Here is a 21,790-nt window from a genome sequence, read left to right on the forward strand (position 1 = left end):
TGCTCTTGATCATTTCCTTCTTTCTTTTTCTTCTTTAGAACATAGAGAACAATAGATGAACAATAGAACAATAAACATCTTTATTACTTGAGCTAAGATAGGAGGGAGGAGGATTTGTTTGCTTTTCCGGGCATTGATTTTCCTCAGCTAGAACTCCAGCTCCTTGCATTCTAGCACATAGCCATCTGCTTGGCCACACTGGCCTGGTTTTGAAACAATGCATGCAAGGAGCTTGCCCTGCTGGAGCCTCCAGAAGGCTGCTGATTTTGGCATTCTTTTTCCTTTCATCATATTTCTTCTGAATTTTCTTTTATCGTTTTTTGTTTAAAATCCCTTCCTCCTCGGAAGTCAGCTTGGCTCCCTTCTTGCGGCCCCGGGGCAGTGCATAGTGGGACTCCTACCACTGTCAGAATAGTGTGCTGTCAGTGAGCACAATGCAGTTCTTCGCCAGGGTCTTGGTACTGACCAGTTCATTGTTGGAGGCACTGTAAACTATAATAAGCCTCGTTTTGCACGTACAACACTCCAAGCCTCAGGGGAAGTTCCCCATGTCCAGCCTCAAGTTCCCCACGTCCAGCAACTTCTTGTTGCCTCCCTGCATGTGGAATGTGTGTATGAGGCAGGGTCAATCTTAGTGTTGGCAGCGGGGATTCCCAGCTCATACTTCTACTTCTTGTAGTAGGTTTTTCTCTCGTTCCTAGTCTTGTGGCGCTTGTGCCAGTTGTTCCGAGATATGGCTATTGCTCAGTGCTGGCTGGAAAGAGATCATTTCCTTCTTTATATTTTTTTAAAGATCTATTCTGCTGTTTTCCTAACTCAATTTCAAGTCATTTTTCTAATGTAAGGATTTAAGCCTATATATTTTCTTCTAATACCTCTTTTTTGTTGTTTTTCATTCTGTGCATTTTAGATATATTTTTTTCATTATCATTCAGTTTTAGGTATTTACTAAAATCCATTGTGATGTTCTTTGTCTGATAAATTGTGTGGAGAAGTGTTTTTTTTTTTTTTTTTTTGATACGCAGGCCTCTCACTGTTGTGGCCTCTCCCGTTGCGGAGCACAGGCTCCGGACGCGCAGGCTCAGCGGCCATGGCTCACGGGCCCAGCCGCTCCGCGGCATGTGGGATCTTCCCGGACCAGGGCACGAACCCATGTCCCCTGCATTGGCAGGCGGACTCTCAACCACTGCTCCACCAGGGAAGCCCGGAGAAGTGTTTTTTAATTTCAAAATGTATGATAGATACCAATTCCTTTAAATCTGTTGAATAGTATTATGACCTAGTACAGGGTCAATTTTCATGAGTATTCCATGTGTACTTGCATAAATGTTCTCTGCTTATTGGATATAATGTTCTCTGACTACTTTGTATCTTATGTCTTTGTCTTTGGTTTTGTGTAGTTTCTAGATGTGGATGTATCTAGATGGTGTATGGTGTATCTAGATGTGGATCCTTTCTCTGTCTCTGTCTCATCTCTCCTTCTCTGTATCTCTGCTTATTTTTATCTGTTCTTTATTTCTGTTTTTATTTCCCCTCCTCTCCATCCCACCTCCCAACCGTATCCCCATGTACCTCTCTTTTTTACCCTGCTTGAGATTCATGAGCTTCTTGAATTGATATCTTTCAGTGGTTCTGGAAAATTCTCAGTAATTTTCAGGTCTCTTATTCTGCAACTCAGATTAAGTTCTTGTTTCCTTGTGTATTTTATGATTGATTGATTGAGTTTTGGTGGAACTTTTTCTGTAGAAATTGAAGCATGGGTTGAAGTTGAGAATCCAGAGAGGATTTATAATTTCTTTTAACAATTATCTCAGATCACAACCAACCTGGGACCATGTTAAATGCAATGATATGCTTAAGACGTTTGGTACCGTTTAAATTCCATGAATTTGCATTGAGATTATGCATGGGGGGGGATGCACAAGAATTTTTTAATAAAATAAATAATTTTAGATTTATAGAAAATGTGCAAATATAATACAGAGAGTTCCTGATTACTCTATACCCAGTTTCCCCTAATATTAACATCTTACATTACCACCGTATTTTTGTCAAAACTAAGAAATCATAGCACTAGCTAAATTCCAGACTGTATTCAGATTTCCGCTAATGTTCTTTTTGTGTTCCAGGATTTCATCCAAATTACCACATTGCATTTAGTCATGTGTCCTTAGTCTCCTCTGTCCTGTGACAGTTCCTCAGGCTTCCCTTGTTTTTTATGACCTTTTTGATTTAGAGTACTGGTCATGTATCTTGTAGAATAGTCTTCAATTTAGTTTTGTCTGATGTTTTTCTCATCTGTAGAGTGGGGTTATGGGTTTTGCGGAAAATATCACAAAGGTGAAGTGTTTTTCTCATCATATCATACCAAGATGTACATGATACATGACTGACTTATCACTGATGAGGTTTGCTCCGATATGTGGTTGCAGTACTGTTTGCCAGTTTTCTCCACTGTGAAATTACTATGTTTAACCTTTCCATTCAGGAAGGGAGATTTTATTTTCTTTCAGCCCAGACTGAGTAGAGACAGGCAAGTTTCCTTCCTGTCCTATTAAGATTTATGTCTTATTTACATTTTAACTGTGGATGGAGCTCTTTAAAGCCCAGGTTTTATATTGAGGGTCTATTATTAGTTTCCTCAGTTGGATGGGCCTTGGGTTTTATCTCCTGTCCTCCTCAACCTGGATTATATTTAAGCTTTCCAGGACTCTGTAGAAATCCTCAAGGCTAAAGCTGACCTTAGCACTCTGCTTAACCTCTTATGATTCCTTACTTTTGGGACAGTCCAGTGAATCATGTTTAAAAGTTTCCTTTTGTTGTTTTTTGTTAACTTTTTGTTAGTTATTTCCATTAAGGTATCTTAATCCAATGTATTGTCAGCAACAGAAGTTAGTAGGTTTCTTTTGACATTGATTTTGAATATTTTTAAAAGTGTTAACACTTGTGTTGGGGGGAAATACAGCTTAGACTTAGAAAGTATGTTACTTGTAGTCGTTCTCCCAATTCCTCACTCCCCCCGACCCAAACAACACAGTTCTTATGAGTTTCTTAATTTAAGGATACTGTTTTCTCTGCTTTGATTGATCTTTCCTACTTGATCCTCATGATCAACACCTATAGATTCCAAACTCTGTTCAAGTGTTTTCTTCCTCATGCCTTCTCCTGTCTCCTTTCTCCTGCCCCCACACACAGAGTTTGATTTCTTCTGTGCTGCCATAATATACCCTTCATTAAGAAATATGAAGACATATATATCAATGTTGGTTTGAATATTATGGTAGATGTTATTATTGTTCACCATTATTCACCTGCAGGAAGTTTATGCTTCTGCCTTCTTGAAGTTTGGCTTGCCCATGTAACCTGCTTTAACCAATTAAATGTGAGCAGAAATGCCTTGCCTGCAGTAGATACATAGCATGAGTGAGAAATAAACTTTAGTTATTTTAAGACACTGAGCTTTGAGAGTTGTTTGTTACCTCAGTGTAACCTAACATATTCTGTCTTAATTGACACACATGCTCATCCCTCATCTTGAAGGCAAAAGCTGTATTTTAGTCGTCTTTATGTCCTTAAAGCTGCCAGCCTAATTTTCCTAAAACATTTTAGATTATTATATATCCTTCAGGAAAGTAACATGGGTTTAGAGTCAGACACATCAAAATTAAAAAATTTTTTACTTGATTGCTTAGCTGAGTTACTTTGGAAGATGTCCTTGAGTTTTAGATTCATTTTTAAAATGAGATACCTTATAAAGTTGTTGGGAATATAGTATATGTAAAGTACCTAGTCCAGCAGACATTCTTTCCCTCTCACATTTCTTACTTCTCCATTGACTATTGAATCAAGTCTTTAAAAGTCCCTTTCTCCTGCTTTCATTAATTTATTTATTTGGTTAGTCATTAGATAAATATTTTTTGAACTGCTACTATATGTCAGGCATTGTCTAGTTACTGTGAAGTGGTGAGCAAGGCCTAGTCCCAGACTTTAAGGTGGTTACAGTCCTATGGCCAATAATTCTCCCTTCCTGTCTTCAGCTATCAAGTAAAGTTATATTAATACTGCAAGTCCTCTCTACCATCACCTTGAAAATTTTGCCTAAATTTCTCCCCATCTCAAAAAAAAAAGAAAAAAATCTAGAAGTGATTGTTCCCTCCTGATTGTTCAAAGCAAATTACTGGTATTCATATGTGTCTCTTATAATATATATTGCATTCTGCCATAACAGATTCTGTTATATTCATATACATCATGTACATTTTCAAGTTTCTTTTCTAAATGTTACACTCGAGTGTTGGAATTTCATATCATTTATTTTGTATTCCTCAAATCAAGAATATTATGTGGATAATGAATGTCATTCGTTAGAAGGTGTTTTGGGAATTTATGGGGGCATTTTTGGTAGTCACAGTGATTGGAGGGTCCTAGTGGAATTAATGAGGAGAGACTGAGGATGGAAAACTTGCAGTGCTCAGGACAGTCTCTCAAAATAAATAGTTGTCCTGAGTCCCACATAACTTTCAAATATTATACTAGATGTTTCGTGAAACATCTAGTAAGTGAAAAACTTATTCATGATTTTCAAAATCTAGAGCCTAAACCCATTTTTATGTGTAAACACTAGGTATTTTTTACACAATTTTAATATACACTGAGTGTTCCTAAAATATATTGATCACCAATGTGAATCAAGGGAAGATTGAACTTTGTCCAGACCTCTACTAAATCTTGCTCAACATTACAGAAAACCAAAGGCAGTAACACTTACGGTATTTGAGTCACCAATAATACAACTGTATCATTCTGTTTTTGTAGCTGTTGAATTTAAAGTGATTCTGTATGTAGGTGCAGGCATCCAACTAATTCATTGTCTTTTTGTTTCATACCCAGATATTTACTTATGGTAAGTAAATGTTGCTTTTTTTAAAAATATAAATGACTTTACTTAAACTTCTCTCATATATTACATTGGAGCGTTATATTAATGCTTTAAAATTGTATATAAGGATATGTTATCTATGAATTTCATTTCAGAATTTAAAATAAGGCAGTGAAAAATATTTGTTATAAAAGGTGACGTTGTGTCATGGTTTAGAGCCACTGATTTATGAACCATTAGAGCCTGGAAAAAATATGAACTTTGCTTTTAAAATACATATTTAATCCTGTTCAACATTAAACTGTTCTCTTTAGGGAAAGTGTATATCACAAATATTCTGATAATTTGAATAATGTTAGATAAGAGCACTAAAAATTTGTTACAAACCATAAAAAAAGCATATGTAAACTTTATTCAATTTATAAAGAGACAAATTGCTATTTATAATTTTTGAACTTCTAATGAAGCACCAATGACTGCTTAATGACTGAGACTCTCCATTTTTTCCTTTATTATAGTTAGTATATCCAGAACTTTTATTTAAAAAAATTTAACCCTGTTGTTTCACAAGGAGGAAGGGTAGAAGAGAAGATATTTTGCATGTGATTTAATGATCTTAATTTATAGTCTGTAAATCACTTCTCTAGGGTCAGCAATGAATTGTTTTGGTTTAGCTCTTCTAAGTGTAGTTTTCATTGTTGAGCATGTGATAAGATATATTTTATAAACTAAAGTGCAGAACCAGATGGCTTTATTCTGGTATGATACGTGTTAATTCATAATGCCTTGTTTTTAGCAGGAATGGGATTATGTCGTATCTTACTGTTGCCTTTTTTAGACTATTTTATAGACAGAACTAGAAATTCTAGTTATATAAAGCTGTACTAGCATAGGCTGGAAAGTAGGTCATTGTTATGGGGAGTATACCAAACTGCCCACTGGTTGCTATAGCAATGACCTACTTTAAGAAACTATTTCTGTTGATTCATGTTGAAATCATCTTTTGGAACCAGCATAAAGAAACACACCGCATGTAATTTTTCCTAATAGCAATAAGGTAGTGATCGCTGGAGGTAAAAAAAAAAATCCTTAAAATGTTTAAAGTGAAGAAATATATTTTCTCACCTAACCCCTCTTCAATTTATTTTGAAGTGCTGCAGTTAGTATTGTAACTAAATAGTATAAGAACTGTTCTTCTGTGTAGGCAATACAATTATGCAGAGGGATATAGTGAATTTTACTACCCTTTGGCCTATTTAAAAATCAACCTGTTACATGTAGTTAATAGCATTATTAACTGAGCCTTCAAATGGGTATGGTTTCAAGAAAACAGTAAACATGCCAAATTGGATAAGGTCTGAAAATAAGTCCCTATTAAAATTGTACCTTATGCGGGAGTTCCCTGGTGGTCTAGTGGTTAGGATTCTGGGCTTTTGCTGCCGTGGCCCTGGTCAGTCCCTGGTCGGGACTGCTGCAAGCTGCACGGTGGGGTCAAAAAAAAAACGTACCTTATGCAATTTCAATATATTGTATTAAATCATTCCATTCAATGTTGGATTCCTGTTCTTAGGTACATGCATTCGTAATATATAAAGTTTGAAATTGGTGTGTTCTCTGAAACACATTGAATCTGAACTCTCGCAGAACTCATTCTCTTCCCAGTTGAGGGTAAAGGATGAAAAGTTAGACTATAAAGTACCCTTTGAAGTAACATTATTCCTTCAGCACTAAAAAGAAATCTTACCTGTCAATGAGTTGATATTTTGAACTTGGTGTATTGGAGATTTTATGGTATTATCAAGGAAGAGTTATATGCTTAGAGATTAGTTGATTCAGGGTCTTAATTGCACTGTATCTTGTTGTATATATATTCATATTCACATTTGCCTTGCCTTGTGGGAAAGATTTTCATCAAACCTTTGTTCAAAGTCACATTCAGAGAAAGTTAAGAGATCAAGATGATTATGTATATAGATGTAGGCATTAACTAATTCATTATCTTCTGTTGTCATGCCCCAGTATTTACATATAGAAATACATGTTACTTCTTTCAAAACTATAAATTTTTCCCAAGGGAGAATAATTATAACTTCTGCTGAATGAATATCTACCAAGTACTAGTTATTTTATGCTCTTTCTATCCTTTCAGCAGATTTTCAAGACAACTCTATAGGTTATTTTCTACTATTTCTGATCTTTTCAACAAATTGTGTAAGGCACGTGATGAGATTTGTTTGCCAAATGTAGAATCCAAAAGACAGGTAAAGAAAACTGTGTAGTTAGGAGTGAGACACAGATACTTAATTTGAAATCCTTGAGGAGGAGAAGGTGATCTATATATTATAGCTATCATATAACGTACAATCTGAAAGTTTCTCTAGGATGAGGTTATGTCCTTTGAGGGTTTAGGGGATGGAGAAATTACTTTCAGGTGGAAGACTGAAGATTAGTAGAATGTGAACTTAAAGACATGGGAATTGGGAAAGGTACTCCAGGCCGAGGGAAGAGCATGGAGCAAATTCCAGGAGATTGAATGTGTGGGGAAAAGAGAAGTAGTTTGGTTTGGCGGGAGGGAAAGAGGAATGGTAGGAAATGAACCCTGGAACCCTAAGTTAGTTAAACAAAATAATTTGTTCTTTATTCTATAGAGAATGAATTTTTGAAGACCTTTTTACAGGAAAGTGTGCCTCAGGAAGATTTCATATTGTGTATAAAATGGATAAGAGTGGAGAGAGATTGTTGGTAGGCAGAGCCATTTTAAGGCATTGCAGCAAATAATACTGGCAAGAGATAACAAGGGATAGAATTATTGTAGCAAGAATAGAAGTGATAGGAAGGAGGAGAGTAAAAAAATAAATAAATAGCAGTTATATAATCATGCTTACTATGGGTCAGGCACTGTTCTAAGAGCTTCACTTATGTTATTTAATTCTCACAACAATAGTATGATATGGGCCCTGTTACTATTCCAATTTAACAGATGAGGAAATTAGAACTTTTCAGGATTGATTGAGGGATAGTAACTTGTTGCTATCAATTGTTAAATTATGGGACATCTATGGAATGGAATACTATGAAACCATGAAAATTGATGCCATAGAAGTATGTCTGTTGCTTTGAAAATATGTTCACTATGTGTTAAACCAGGTTTACAGTAAATATAATATTTCTGTTTTGTTCTACTTTGAATGAATATGCTAATTGTCAATTTTATAACTCTTATGACATTTAAAAAAAGTGTATGTTTCTCTCTTCTTTACCCCCACCCCAAACTCCCTCTCCCCAAGGGTAGCTATTATTAATAGCTTGGTGAGTATCCTTCCAGTTAACAAGTAGATATATGCAAAGTAAATTTTATTTTATCAAAATAATATATGCAACAGTTTTAAAAGTCATAGTGCAAAAAGCCTTATAACAAGGACAGCATCACTGATATGTTCTCCTCCATCCTGCTCTTTTTCTCTTCTTCACAAGTCTTTTCTGAAATACCTATTTGAGTCCACTGTATCTCTGCAATCTTTATGTGAAATTATAGTGATATAAACAATAACATCCATGGAAGAAAAACACCATCAATAACATCTATGGGAGAAAAACATCATACCGCAATACAGCTTCTGTTCCTTTGTTTTATGAAGTGCCAAAACAAAATTAACTTTATGGTTGCAAAACTTTTTCCATTGCTTCAGCCCACGTCATTCTGTACAATGTTTGTTTGGTTCATAGAGTATTTATTGAAAAGCATTAAGAACGCTTATTCAGCTTGTGAACAAGAAAGGGAAAAATAAAGGGCTAATTATTAACTAATTCAGGCTTACTTGTTCATTTTATAAATGAATCAGATCCTTTTTTTTTCTTTTCCCATCTTGTTGTCTATCATTGACCTGCTTGTACTACATAAAAACTTTTCTACCAAAAAAGTAGAATATGGTGAACTCTTGCTACTTACTACCAGCTCTGATAGAGAAGATACTGAAACTAATACTACAAAAGAGATTTGAGGATTATCTCTGCCTTGGATTATCCTCCCAGGACATTTTAGTTTTGTACTGTTTAAATTTAAGAAAACTTAAAAATTGCTAGTTCATTCAACTTCTTAATTTTTGATCTGAATACTACAGGCTCTAAAATTTCTTTTGCCAAGCAAATACAGAAAACTAGATGCTTCCCAATAAACATTTATCACCAAACATGATAAGTTATTTATAGTTACAGATAATTCTACAAAACTTAGATACTTTTATATTGCTCTAACAACAAACAACAACAATATTCTCCCTAAAGTATTTACACATTGGCAGTGGTGGGTTGGGATGGGGATTGGGTATTGGGGGGTAACTCCAAACCAAGACAGAAAGGGGATGTGGTGAAATATAAATGTGAGTATATATTTGTTTACGGACAACTGTGAGACTTCCTAAGGTGAAATGGTGGGATGTCTTTAACATCCTCGTGAGTATAGCACTGTGACTTCCCAGGCCCGTAGACATGATGATTCCTAAAGGGAAAGGAATATCAAACTTGACTAGGTATACTGATGTCACTAATAACTACAGTTGTAGAAAATTAACAAGACTTTCTTGGTGAAATTATGGGATCAGAATGGGCAAAGACAACAAAATGATCTATTCTGAATAATCTTCTAGAAAAATGCTGTCCAGTAGAACTTTCTGCAATGATGGAAGTGTTCTTCACCTGTGCTGTCCAACATGGTAGCTGCTAGGCACACATGTAGCTCTTGAGAGGCCTTGAAATGTGGCAAGTGTGACTAAGGAACTGAATTTTTAATTTTAATTAATTTAAATGGCTACATGTGCCTAGTGGCTACCATATTGAACAATGCAGTTCTGAAATATGCCTTTCCATTCATTTTAACCACTCCTTCTCACAAGTAAGACACAATCATTATTCTGAAAGAGCACATGGCCTGTAGAAAAGGCAGATAGATATTTAAGATGAAAAACAAAGAAGAAACAGAGTAGAGAGGAAATAAGATATATCTAGCTGAGAGGAACAGAATCTAGATGAAATATTAGAGAAAATTAACATGAGGCAAACAATGAGGTTGAACCTTCCAGGTATCTGATATCTCTTTTGGATTTGCTCTTGTGGGCTACTCCATTTCTTCCCAATGGAAGATGCAAAGTAAGCAGTCTTCTGCCTCTGCCCCAGAATTTCCCCAGATATCTATTATGCATAAGACTTACTGATAATTATTTCATTGAAAAAAGATCTATAGCTCCACCTGCATCATGAAACCTTTTTTGAAAAAATTAGTCTGGCATTCTCTACACTCAGAGAGTTAATGCCACATAATTTAACGTCTATTTATTATCAAATTCTTTTTCTTTAATTATATTAGAAATTTGAAAATGGGCACTATACTTTCTCTCTCGTACATAGATAATTACGATTGCTCAGAGTGATTAAATAGGATGTTACCTTTTTTTCCAGTAGAAAATGTTCTAGATTTTACAAGGTGGCTTTCCTATATGAACTTGAATTTATTTCACCAAGTTTCAACAATGAGATCAGTTCATTTAATTACTTTATTTCGTTTTTTAAATATTTATTTATTTATTTATTTTTGGCTGTGGTGGGTCATAGTTGTGGCACACGGGCTTCTCTCTAGTTGTGGCGCTCTGGCTCCAGAGCACGTGGGCTCTGCAGTTGCAGTGCATGAGCTCCAGGGTGCTTGGGCTCTGTAGTTGTGGCACGCAGGCTTTCTAGTTGTGGCACACAGGCTCAGTAGTTGAAGTGTGCAGGCTTAGTTGCCGTGCAGCATGTGGGATCTTAGTTCCCCGACCAGGGATCGAGCCTGCATCCCCTGTGTTGGAAGGCGGATTCTTAACTACTGGACCACCAGGGAAGTCCCTACTTTCTTTATATGATTTTTTTTTTTTTTTTGGTGGTACGTGGGCTTCTCACTGCTGTGGCCTCTCCCGTTGCGGAGCACAGGCTCCGGATGCGCAGGCTCAGCGGCCATGGCTCACGGGTCCAGCTGCTCCGCGGCATGTGGGATCTTCCCAGACTGGGGCACGAACCCGTGTCCCCTGCATCGGCAGGCGGACTCTCAACCACTGCTCTACCAGGGAAGTCCCTTTATATGATTTTTATGTTTACAAATTAAACTTTGCTAACAGTCACCCGTATTTAATGAAAGTTAGCAATTTAATTTAGGAAATTTATTAAAAAATACTGAGAAATTTGTGCTGTAATTAAAAAAAATTATATGATTTCTGGAAACAGTAATTTCTATATAAGCTGGAAATAATAAGATGATAAGAGGTAAAAAAGGTGATGGGGTGGCATTTCAAATTTTAGAATAACATGATTTTACATTACTTTATATCTTCTAAATATATATTTTGAAGAATTTAAATAATATTTTCCTCTCTCTAGATTTTTGCTTCAGTGTCTTGAAGACCTTGATGCCAATCTGCGAAAATTAAACTCTCGTCTGTTTGTGATTCGTGGACAACCAGCAGATGTGTTTCCCAGGCTTTTCAAGGTTATTGGAAAAATCTTTGCATAAAAAAATAATCTTTTGTCAGAGAAGACACGTATTTGGGGTAAAGTATGGGAAATATAAGTGCTTATAAATGAAATATTGTGGATATTTTCTGTATTTAATAAAAATGTTACACAGTGTAAAATCAGACAGTGAAAAAAATGATTTACAATGAAAAGTTTCTTTCTTCTACCTTAAACTGACAGTTCCCCTCTCAGAAGCAACAACTACTACCAGTTTGTGTATTCATTAGAAGTATTCTTTGCACAAATAAGAATGCATATGTGTATGTGTTTATATACACATATTTGTGTTTGTGTGAATGTTAACCATCCCCCCTTTTTAAAACCAAGGTGAGAACACGCTATGTTATACCATTCTATGCCATGCTTTATTCACATAACCATATATTTATATTTTGGAGATTGTTCCATGTTACCTTCTCAGTCTTCTTTTTTTTTTTGTTAATTTATTTATTTATGTTTGGCTGTGTTGGGTCTTCGTTTCTGTGCGAGGGCTTTCTCCAGTTGCGGCGAGCGGGGGCCACTCTTCATCGAGGTGCACGGGCCTCTCACTGCCGCGGCCTCTCGTTGCGGAGCACAGGCTCCAGACGCGCACGCTCAGTAGATGTGGCTCACGGGCCTAGTTGCTCCGCGGCATGTGGGATCTTCCCAGACCAGGGCTCAAACCCGTGTCCCCCGCATTGGCAGGCAGACTCTCAACCACTGTGCCACCAGGGAAGCCCCACTTTCTCAGTCTTTTAAATGGCTTCATAGTACTGCATTGTATAGATATGCTGTTAATTTTTTTTTAAATTAAAGTATAGTTAACTTACAATATCATTAGTTTCAGGTGTACAACATAGTAATGCAATATTTTTATAGATTACACACCATGCAAAGTTATTATAAAATATTGACTATATTCCCTGAGCTGTATATTATATCCCTGTGACTTATTTATTTTATAACTGGTAGCTTATACCTCTTAATCCCCTTCACCGGTTTCACCCCTACCCCTACCCCACTCCCCTCTGGTATCCACTAATTTGTTCCTTTTTGGTTTTTTAAAATTTATTTATTTATTTGGCTGCTTTGGGTTTTTGTTGCTACGCCCGGGCTTTCTCTAGTTGCAGTGAGTGGGGGCTACTCTTCGTTGCAGTGTACAGGCTGCTCATTGTGGTGGCTTCTCTTGTTGCAGAGCACGGGCTCTAGAGTGCATGCTCAGTAGTTGTGGCACACGGGCTTAGTTGCTCCACAGCATGTGGGATCTTCCCGGACCAGGGATCGAACCAGTGTCCCCTGCACTGGCAGGTGGATTCTTAACCACTGCGCCACCAGGGAAGTCCCCACTAATTTGTTCTTTGTATCTGGTGAGCCTATGTCTGTTTTGTTATATTTGTTTGCTTGTTTTTTAGATTCCACATATACGTGAAAACATACAGTATTTGTCTTTCTCTGTCTGACTTATTTTCACTTATCATAATGCCCTCCAGGTCCATCCACATTGTCACAAATGGCAAGATTTCATTCTTTTTTATGGCTGAGTAATATTTCAGTTTGTGTGTGTGTGTGTGTGTGTGTGTGTGTGTGTGTGTACATCTTTATCCAGTCATCTGTTGGAGGGCACTTAGGTTGCTTCCATATATTGGATATTGTAAATAATGCTGATATGAACATTGGGGTACATATATCTTTTTGATATAGTGTTTTTGTTTTCTTCAGATAAATACCTAGGAGTGGAATTGCTGGATCATATTACCATATTATCTGTGTTCTATTTTTAATTTTTTGAGGGTATAATTTATTTCACTAGCTTTCTATTGAACATTTAGTTATTTTTCCACAGGCCTTTTGCTAATACAAGTAATGCTGTCAGTGAACATCCTTGTTCACAAAAGAGAAATCTTTGCTCACATGTGCCAGTACATTTGTGGGACAATTCTTGTAAGACTTTCTGAGTCAAAGGGCTGTAACAATTGACATGCTACAAAACTGTAATGTTTTTAACTTGGTAGAATCTTAAAAATCTCCTAATCTTATTTCCCCCTCTTTTTTCCAAATGAAAAAATTAGTCCTAGAGAGATTAAATGAGCTAACCTAGGTCATAAAACTAGCTCATGGAAGTGTTCAGACCAGAAACTGAGTTTTCTGGCTTTGTTAATCTATCCCTTCCTATTTACTACCATTAGTATTCCTAATGTATATCTGTTTTTCTCTTGCAGCTGTTTGATTCATCAAATTTTTATAATAGCATTTTTTCTACTTCTAATGCACAAGAAAACAGTTCCTTTTCCTGAATGAAATATCCACAGTGCTGGGAATCAAACCAACACTACCTAGCCTTTTTTTCAGCAGTGTGAAAGAACCTTTTAATGTTTAGAGTTTGGCTAATACAACAGTTGTAGCTAGTGAAAATTTATTTTATAAAAGTTTTCGGGCTTCCCTGGTGGCACAGTGGTTGAGAGTCTGCCTGCCGATGCAGGGGACACGGGTTCGTGCCCCGGTCCAGGAAGATCCCACATGCTGCAGAATGGCTGGGCCCGTGAGCCATGGCCTCTGAGCCTGCACGTCTGGAGCCTGTGCTCTGCAACGGGAGAGGCCACAACAGTGAGAGGCCCGCGTACCGCAAAAAAAAAAAAAAAGTTTTCTTACTACTGTAGCTACTTAGAGTCAGAATTTAACCCAGGTACATGGAAGAGCTCTGAGAAGAAAGGATATCAAAAACAATGGTGATAGTTTATCAGCATCTCACAAGTATAAAAGTATATGTGAATAACTGCTCAACCCTATCTAAATCCATGTGTTATAAGTAAAATGAATCTTAAGAGGATTTTAAGTACCTTTAAAATAACAAAACATTTACCTGCTTTTAAAAAAATGGTTTAACTCCGCAAGTCTTTTGTGTTCTTTATTTTGAGCTTTCTTCTGCCTGAAGTAACATATTATTGGATCAAACTATCTTCTGTATATAGATGATGTCCTGTCTTGTTACTTTGGCAGAGAGGCAATGGTTTATGCAAGGGCCATAAAATACAGATACGTGAATATACTTTAATATACCTAGAGTGCTTATTATTGTATTCTGATACAGTAGTCTATATAAAATGTCATTTATGAAAACTTTCAGATTTATTTAATATGTCTGAACCATAGAGGGAGTTAATTCCTCTTTTTATTGTATTGATATTTTTATTTTTACTTTTTGTTTAGAGGTACTATATGCATGTGTTTCCAAAAAAGAGCCCAAGAGTATGTACGATAAAAAGCAGGTCTCCTTCTCATCCCTAACCCTTACACCCCCAGCTTCTCTGAGGAGGAAGATTCTTTTGTCAGTAACTAGCTGACTCATTTACATTACTGTCTCTGGTTTTATTATTCTAGTACAGCAGATAGTGAGAACTTTAATAGGTAAATAATCCAGCTTCCCACATTGGAGGTAAAACTGGTTTAGACCTGATAACAGTACCTTTAGTTTACTGGGGTGGAAATAGTGATTTCAGTACTGACGTCTCCTCTAGTGTGCACCTTCTTTCTATAGCATTCACTCATTTAATTCTGTTTATACTAAGTAGATTTAGGAATGGGGCCAGAGCATTTTTATAAACACATTTTTACACACATCTATGTTGGATAAACTTGTTTTTTCTTACGTGTTTTCTACTTAGAATTTTTCTCAGTTAAATTCTAACTTAATATAAGCTGACAACATGGCTTTTTTTTTTTTTCTTTTCATGTTCTACTGAATAAATGATAAACTTAGCAGACACTAGCCTAGGCAAAACTTGAATGACAGTATTAATCATAGGTATCTTATATAAATTATTATTATTATGCAGTTAAATCTTATATCTTCTACATTTGGTGCCAGAGTGATAAGCTACCAAGACCACGCATATTCTAGGGCCTGCAGAAACTTTTTATGAAGAGTTTAAAGTATTGGTTTAAAACATTCCCATTATATCCAAGAGACAGAGACATGTGTCTAAAGTCTTTATAGATGGACACACTGAAGCATAATAAAATGTTTTGTTCAAAATCACAGAATAAATCAAAGAAGGACATATAAAGCCACTAACGTTTCACATGCATAAATTTATATTATGCTTTTTGAGTCATTTTGGATTCTTGCTTTATTATTTCATGGTACATGCTCATTTGAATAAGATAATTCATTCAACAGATATTGATTGAGTGCCTGCTATGTACATGGCAGTGTTCAAGGTGCTGGGGGTATACTGGTGAACCAAACAGAAAAAGTTCCTACCTTCACTGAGCTTACACTATATTGGGAAGCAGGCCAATAATAAGTAAATATGTAATGTCAGGTGGTGATAGGTACTAAAATAAAATGTGGGATAGAAAGTCCCAAGGTGAGGGAAGGATAGTTACTTTATATGGAATCATGGAAGGCCTCACTGATAAGGTAGCCTTTGAGCAAATATATGAAGAGATTGAGCCATGCAGATATCTGGGGTGTGATATATTGAATCCACAAAATTTTGCAGCTTGTTCATCAAAAGGTAGAGTTTATTTTCTCACTCCCTTAAATCTGGGTTGGCCTTATATCTTGTTTTCACTAAGTGCCAAAGGAGATACCGAGTGCCAAAGGAGATACCAAGTTTCAAATCCTAGGCCTCAAGCGACCTTGCAGCTTCTACCTTTGCCCACTTGGAATGCTCCTTGTACCATGTAAGGACTGGGCTAGAATGTCAAATTATGGGAGACCACGTTTAGAGAGAGTGGGCCAACCAACAGCCAGCACCAAGGTCTGAAATGTGTGAGAGAGGTCATTTAGATGCTCTGGCAGCAGCCAAGCTGCCAGCCGACTGCAAGCTTGTGAGTGAGCCCAGGTGAGACCAACAGAAGAACCATCTAGTTAACTGACACACTTGGAGAATTAATCAGTTGTTTTAAGCTGCTAAGCTACTGCAGTTTGGCGAAAGAGTGTCACAGGCAGAGGGAACAGCAGTTACAAAGGCCCTGATGTGGAAGTGTGCCATGACTTATTTAGGAACAGCAAGGAAGGAGGCCAGTGTGCTCTAGCCAGAGCACAGTGAGTGAAAATAAGACATAAGGTCAGAGAGGTTGCAGGAGCCAGATCACAGGGCTTTACAATGTTAAGGACTTTGGCTTTTAATCTGAGTGAAATGGGATGCCATGGGACATTTCTGAGTAGGGGAGTGACATGATTTCACTTACATTTAAAAGAATCACTCTGACTATAGAGAATAGATATTGGAGAATGGAAATGCTGTAAAGACTTAAGCAGAAAGATCAATTAGGAGACCATGGCAGTTATTTGGAAACAAGATGATGGTGACTAGGACTAGAGTAGCAGTAGGGGTGTTGAGAAGTGGTAGGATTTGGGTATATTTTTTAAATAGGACTATAGGGTTTGTTTATATGTGGTATTTGAGAGTCAAGGATGACTGCTAGGTTTTTAGCCTGGGCAAATGACACAGTGGGTTGCCATTTAGTGAGATGAGGAAGACTATATAGGAGGAACAAGTTTAGGGAAAAATCAGGAGTTCACCTTTTTTAACATTTTAAGTTTGAGATGCCTTTTAGACCTCTGAATGTATTTGTTGAGTGGGATTCAAGTCCAGAGCTCAGGGGAGAAGTCTGTACTAAATTTAGGAACCTTAAACATGTAAATTGTGTTTAAAACCCTGAGACTAGATTTATGGAGTAAAGGAAGGAGTAATGGATGGATGCGTGGAAATTTTTAGAGCTTTACCTTTATGTTTGGGTTATTTTGTGAGATAACATTTTTAAATGTAATTATACTACTTTAAATGCTTTCTCCCAGGAAGTTTGTTATTTATAACTTTGTTTTCTAAAAATTTTATGTTTCTTAATTATTTTCACAGTATTACTCGTGACTTTAAGAACTGCACATCCATTTAGTGGTTCATATTATGCCTTCTGAATGGTTAAACAAATAATTGTGATACACAAAAACAGATATGAATCTTAGTGCCTAAAATTGCAAAGTGAATATTCACTCATTTCACATGAATATATTTTAGTACTACATGCAAACTTATTGTTATATTTACTATTGAAATTCAAAGGTTAACCGCGTGTTGCTTAAAATAAAACCGGGGCTAAAGAGTAGATAGGGACTTCCACCTTTGGTTAAGATGTAGAAAGTTGCAGTAGACCAACATTCCTGTCTTAACAATGTGAAGGAAGTAAATATGCCACAATATCATAGGTTTTTTGTTTGTTTTTAACCTATTAGAGAGTTGATGACACAAACCTAAATAAACCAAATTGCATAAAGGGATGAGACTTTCATGGGAAAGAAGAGACCCATGGCTACATCCCTGAAATCACAGCAGGAAGAGAAGGGATTCTACCATAGTTGAGAGTGAAGAGAAACCAGTTGAAATTTTACCAAGCTTTTTGTGGTCATATGTGGGCTGACATGGCAGATTAGAATTTCAGGAAGCCCTAGTCACAGAGTAAGTTTACACCCACTCTCCAGTTCTTTCTTACAGTGCCTTCATGGAGTACCAGTGGCAGTGTGCCAAAGGCTGGAGCGAGGCAGAAGAGAGGAATCCCTCATTGAAGTGCACTGGGCATTCACTTAGTGCAAAGTAGCAGTTCACTGAAGCTGGAGACAGGACATCAGGGTAGAAAGATGCCTCCAGAGGTGTAGAAAATTAGGGGACAGGGCTAGAAAACAGAGAAGTCCTTAGCAACCATAAAGCTGTTGGGTAGACAGCAAAGCAGAGAGAGATGTCCTATAGTTTGTAAAGCTAGTGACTGTGCTGTAAAGCCGAGAGAGACATCTGGAGTCTTGTTAATACTCACATTTCAAGCCCTGTTGAAGAAAAATCTGAATCCTGCCCTCAAAATATTTGAAGCCAGTGGTGAATGAAATTTAATTACAGCAGCAACAAAGCCCAGACCCAGCTCAATTACTGACTCCAGCAATTCAACTTCTATCAGAGCAAAGACTATGCACTTTTCTAGAGATAAATGTTGTTTATTGCGTTTCTAGTCTTCTATAACATTGTCTGTTGTATGATCACAAATTATGAGACACATGAAGAAGCAGGAATATGTAACTTGCAATCAAGTAAAAGAAAAACTGTCAGTAGAACCAGTCCCACAGTTGATGCAGATGTTGGGATTAGAATAAAGAAAGGACTTTACAATAATTATGCTGTAGATAGTAGGGGATCTAGTCAACAGGTGAAAAACTATGTAAAGAGATGGTAATTTTAGTACAAAAATGGAAAGTATTAAAAAGAACCAAATGAAACTCCTAGAACTGAAACATGCAATATCAAAAATGAAAATTCATTAATTGGGTTTATCCAGATTGAACAGAGCAGAACAAAAGATCAGTGAAGTTGAAGACAGTATCCCAGCTGAAGCACAAAGAGGAAGAAGATTTTTTTAAAAAGGGAATAGAGTATCTGAGACTTGTGGAAAAATAGTAAATGGCCTAACATATCCATAATTGTAGACCTATAAAAAAGAGGGAGAGAGAGATTGGGACAGAAAAAAAATATTTGAAGAGATAATTGAGTTTCCAAAATTGATGGACGATATCAACCTACAGTGCCAAGAAGCTCAACAAACCCCAAACAGCATAAACATAAAGGAAACCACATCTTACCACATCATAATCAATTAACTGAAAACCAAAGATAGAAAAATTTATAAGCAGCCAGAAGAGAAAGGACATATTCAGGGAACCACAGTAAGAGTGTTCAATGGTTTCTTATTAAAAAGAAAAGTCCAGAAGACAATGGAATGGCATTTTTAAAAAGCTAGAAATAGTAAAAATATTCATTTTTTTAAAAGAGAAGGCACAATGAAGGCATTTTCAGTCAGACAAATGCAGAGAGAATTTATTTCCATCAGATCTATACTATAAGAAATATTAAAAGGGGACTTCCCTGGTGGCACAGTGGTTAAGAATCTGCCTGCCAGTGCAGGGGACATGGGCTCAATCCTTGGTCTGGGAAGATCCTGCATGACTCGGAGCAACTAACCCCTTGTGCCACAATGACTGAGCCTGTGCTCTAGAGCCTGTGAGCCACAACTACAGAGCCCATGTGCCACAACTACTGAAGTCCATGCGCCACAATTACTGAAACCCGTGCACCTAGAGCCTGTGCTCCGCCAACAAGAGAAGCCACTGCAATAAGAAGCCCACACACTGCAACAAAAAGTAGCCCCCGCTTGCCACAACTAGAGAAAGCCCGTGCGCAGCAATGAAGACCCAACACAGCCAAAAATAAATAAATAAATAAATTTATTTATTTTTAAAAGAAATATTAAAGGAAGTTCTGCTAGGTAAAAGAAAATAATTCTAGGCTAAAGACAGAATCTTCAAAGAAGGAAGAGCACTAAAAATATGGGTAAATATAAAAGACCACTTTTTTTTTAGTTATGTATATTAATATATCCTATTTTCCTTTAAAAAGACCATTGACAGGTTAAAACCAGCTAATATTGATAAATTGTAGGGAATAATATGAATATAGTGGGGCTTGAAACATATATAGAAATAAAATCTGTAACAAGATCACACAAGGTAGGAAGAAGGTAAATAGAAGTATGTGTAAATTCTTACATTATTCAAGTGTAATATATTATTTGAAGGTAGACTGTGATAACAATACATATTGTGATCTAAAATAACCCAAAGAGCTATTTCTAAAAAGTTAATAGAGGAATTTTAAATGGAATACTAAAAATATTATTCAAATGAAGGCAGGTAGGGGGCACAGAGGAGTAAAAGAAGAGATGGGCAAACGGAGAACTTACCAACATGATAAAATTAAACACAACTATATCAATAATTATATTAAATGTAAGTGGTCTTTTTTAAACTCCCCATTTAAAAGACAGTTTATCAGACTACATAAAAAGACAAGCAAGAACCAACTATATGCTGATTAGAAGAGACACTTTAAATATGAAGAAACATAGTTTGAAATAAAAGAGACTGAGAAAGATGTACTTTGTAAGAAGTAAGATAAAGAAGTAGAATTCAAGACAAAATAACCACAGATGAAGAGTAAAGTCTCACATCAAAAATATATAACCTGGACTTCCCTGGTGGCGTAGTAGTTAAGAATCCGCCTGGCAAGGCAGGGGACACGGGTTCCTTCCCTGGTCCGGGAAGATCCCACATGCTGTGGAGCAGCTAAGCCCATGCACCACAACTACTGAGCCTGCACTCTAGAGCCCGTGAGCCACAACTACTGAGCCCACATGCCACGACTACTGAAGCCCACGTGCCTAGAGCCCATGTTCCACAAGAGAAGCCACCACAATGAGAAGCCTGGACACCACAATGAAGAGTAGCCCTGGCTTTCCACAACTAGAGAAAGCATGCACACAGCAACGAAGACCCAATGCAGCCAAAAAGAAAGAAAGAAGGAAAGAAATGTATTAAAAGAAAAAGTATAACCATCATGAATATGTATTATCTACTAATAGCATAAAAACACATGAATCTCAAACTGATAAAACTAAAAGGAGAAATAGATAAATTCATAATCATAGTTGGTGATTTTTACATCTCATTTATTGATTGAATATACAAAAACTAATAAAGATATGGATGATATGAATAACACTATGAAATCAATTTGATGTAACTGATATTTGTAGAACACTACACCCAAGAACTAGAGGATGCACATTATTTTCTTGTGCATATGAAACATTTACCAAGATAGACCATATGTTCAGTCGCAAAACAGTTATCAACAGATTTCAAGACTGAAATCTTACAGAATAATATTCTCTGACTTCAACAGAATTAAATTAAAATGAATAGCAAAAATGTGTTCTTTCCAAGAAGTTTGATTGAATTACTGTATACATTTACTGTCCTATGTGACAATTTTATCATTGTTAGAGATTTCAGTAATTAAAATGGGAAACAGAGCTTAGGTTATTTTCCTTATCAAAACTATGTTCATTGGAGCCACAATATTATGGTTTTTGTGCTCATGTACATTGCATGTCTTAAGCTGAGTGCAGTTTAGGGGATCCTTTCTAATTACAGGAAGGTGCTTCTTTCCTTCAACACTGTGATCTGACCTGTGACAAATCTGTACTATACACTATGTAAATGGCTAACAAGTGAATTGCAAACCAACTGAATGTACAAATCTTAGTGCTGGTGCTGAAATCTCTTCAGAATAGAAGAAATCAGAATAGCTGAAATCTCTTCATCATGATCTCAAAGTTTGTTTCAAAATTTGCAGGCATCAGGTGTCAATCAACACTGAAGATGAAACAGTAATGAATGTTGAATTCTCATGCTTTAGGTGTAGTTCCTTATTAGAGTTTTTGGTTCTCTGCTATTTTTACCATACTGTTTCATTTAAATTTCCTATAGGCTAACTTCATTTGTGCGAT

General features: G+C 36.5%; 1 protein-coding gene and 1 pseudogene across 4 annotated transcripts in view; one reads left to right on the forward strand and one right to left on the reverse strand.

The window, feature by feature from the left end:
• Window positions 1–1,908, reverse strand: part of LOC307193885 (small ribosomal subunit protein eS8-like) — a 45,301-nt pseudogene extending 43,393 nt beyond the window's left edge. The window contains exons 1-2 of the transcript in view: window positions 1,827–1,908; window positions 88–737 (exon numbers count right to left, since the gene is read on the reverse strand). The product of the transcript in view is annotated as a small ribosomal subunit protein eS8-like (transcript). The remainder of the gene's footprint in view (window positions 1–87; window positions 738–1,826) is intronic.
• CRY1 (cryptochrome circadian regulator 1) overlaps window positions 1–21,790 on the forward strand; it is a 93,187-nt gene that overhangs the window by 47,409 nt on the left and 23,988 nt on the right. For all 3 annotated transcript variants that reach the window (XM_079937785.1, XM_079937783.1, XM_079937784.1), the window contains exon 2: window positions 11,282–11,390. In XM_079937785.1, the coding sequence (XP_079793911.1) occupies window positions 11,282–11,390 (109 nt within the window). The remainder of the gene's footprint in view (window positions 1–11,281; window positions 11,391–21,790) is intronic.

Source organism: Stenella coeruleoalba (assembly GCF_951394435.1).
Source record: "Stenella coeruleoalba genome assembly, chromosome: 11".
NCBI lineage: Eukaryota > Metazoa > Chordata > Mammalia > Artiodactyla > Delphinidae > Stenella > Stenella coeruleoalba.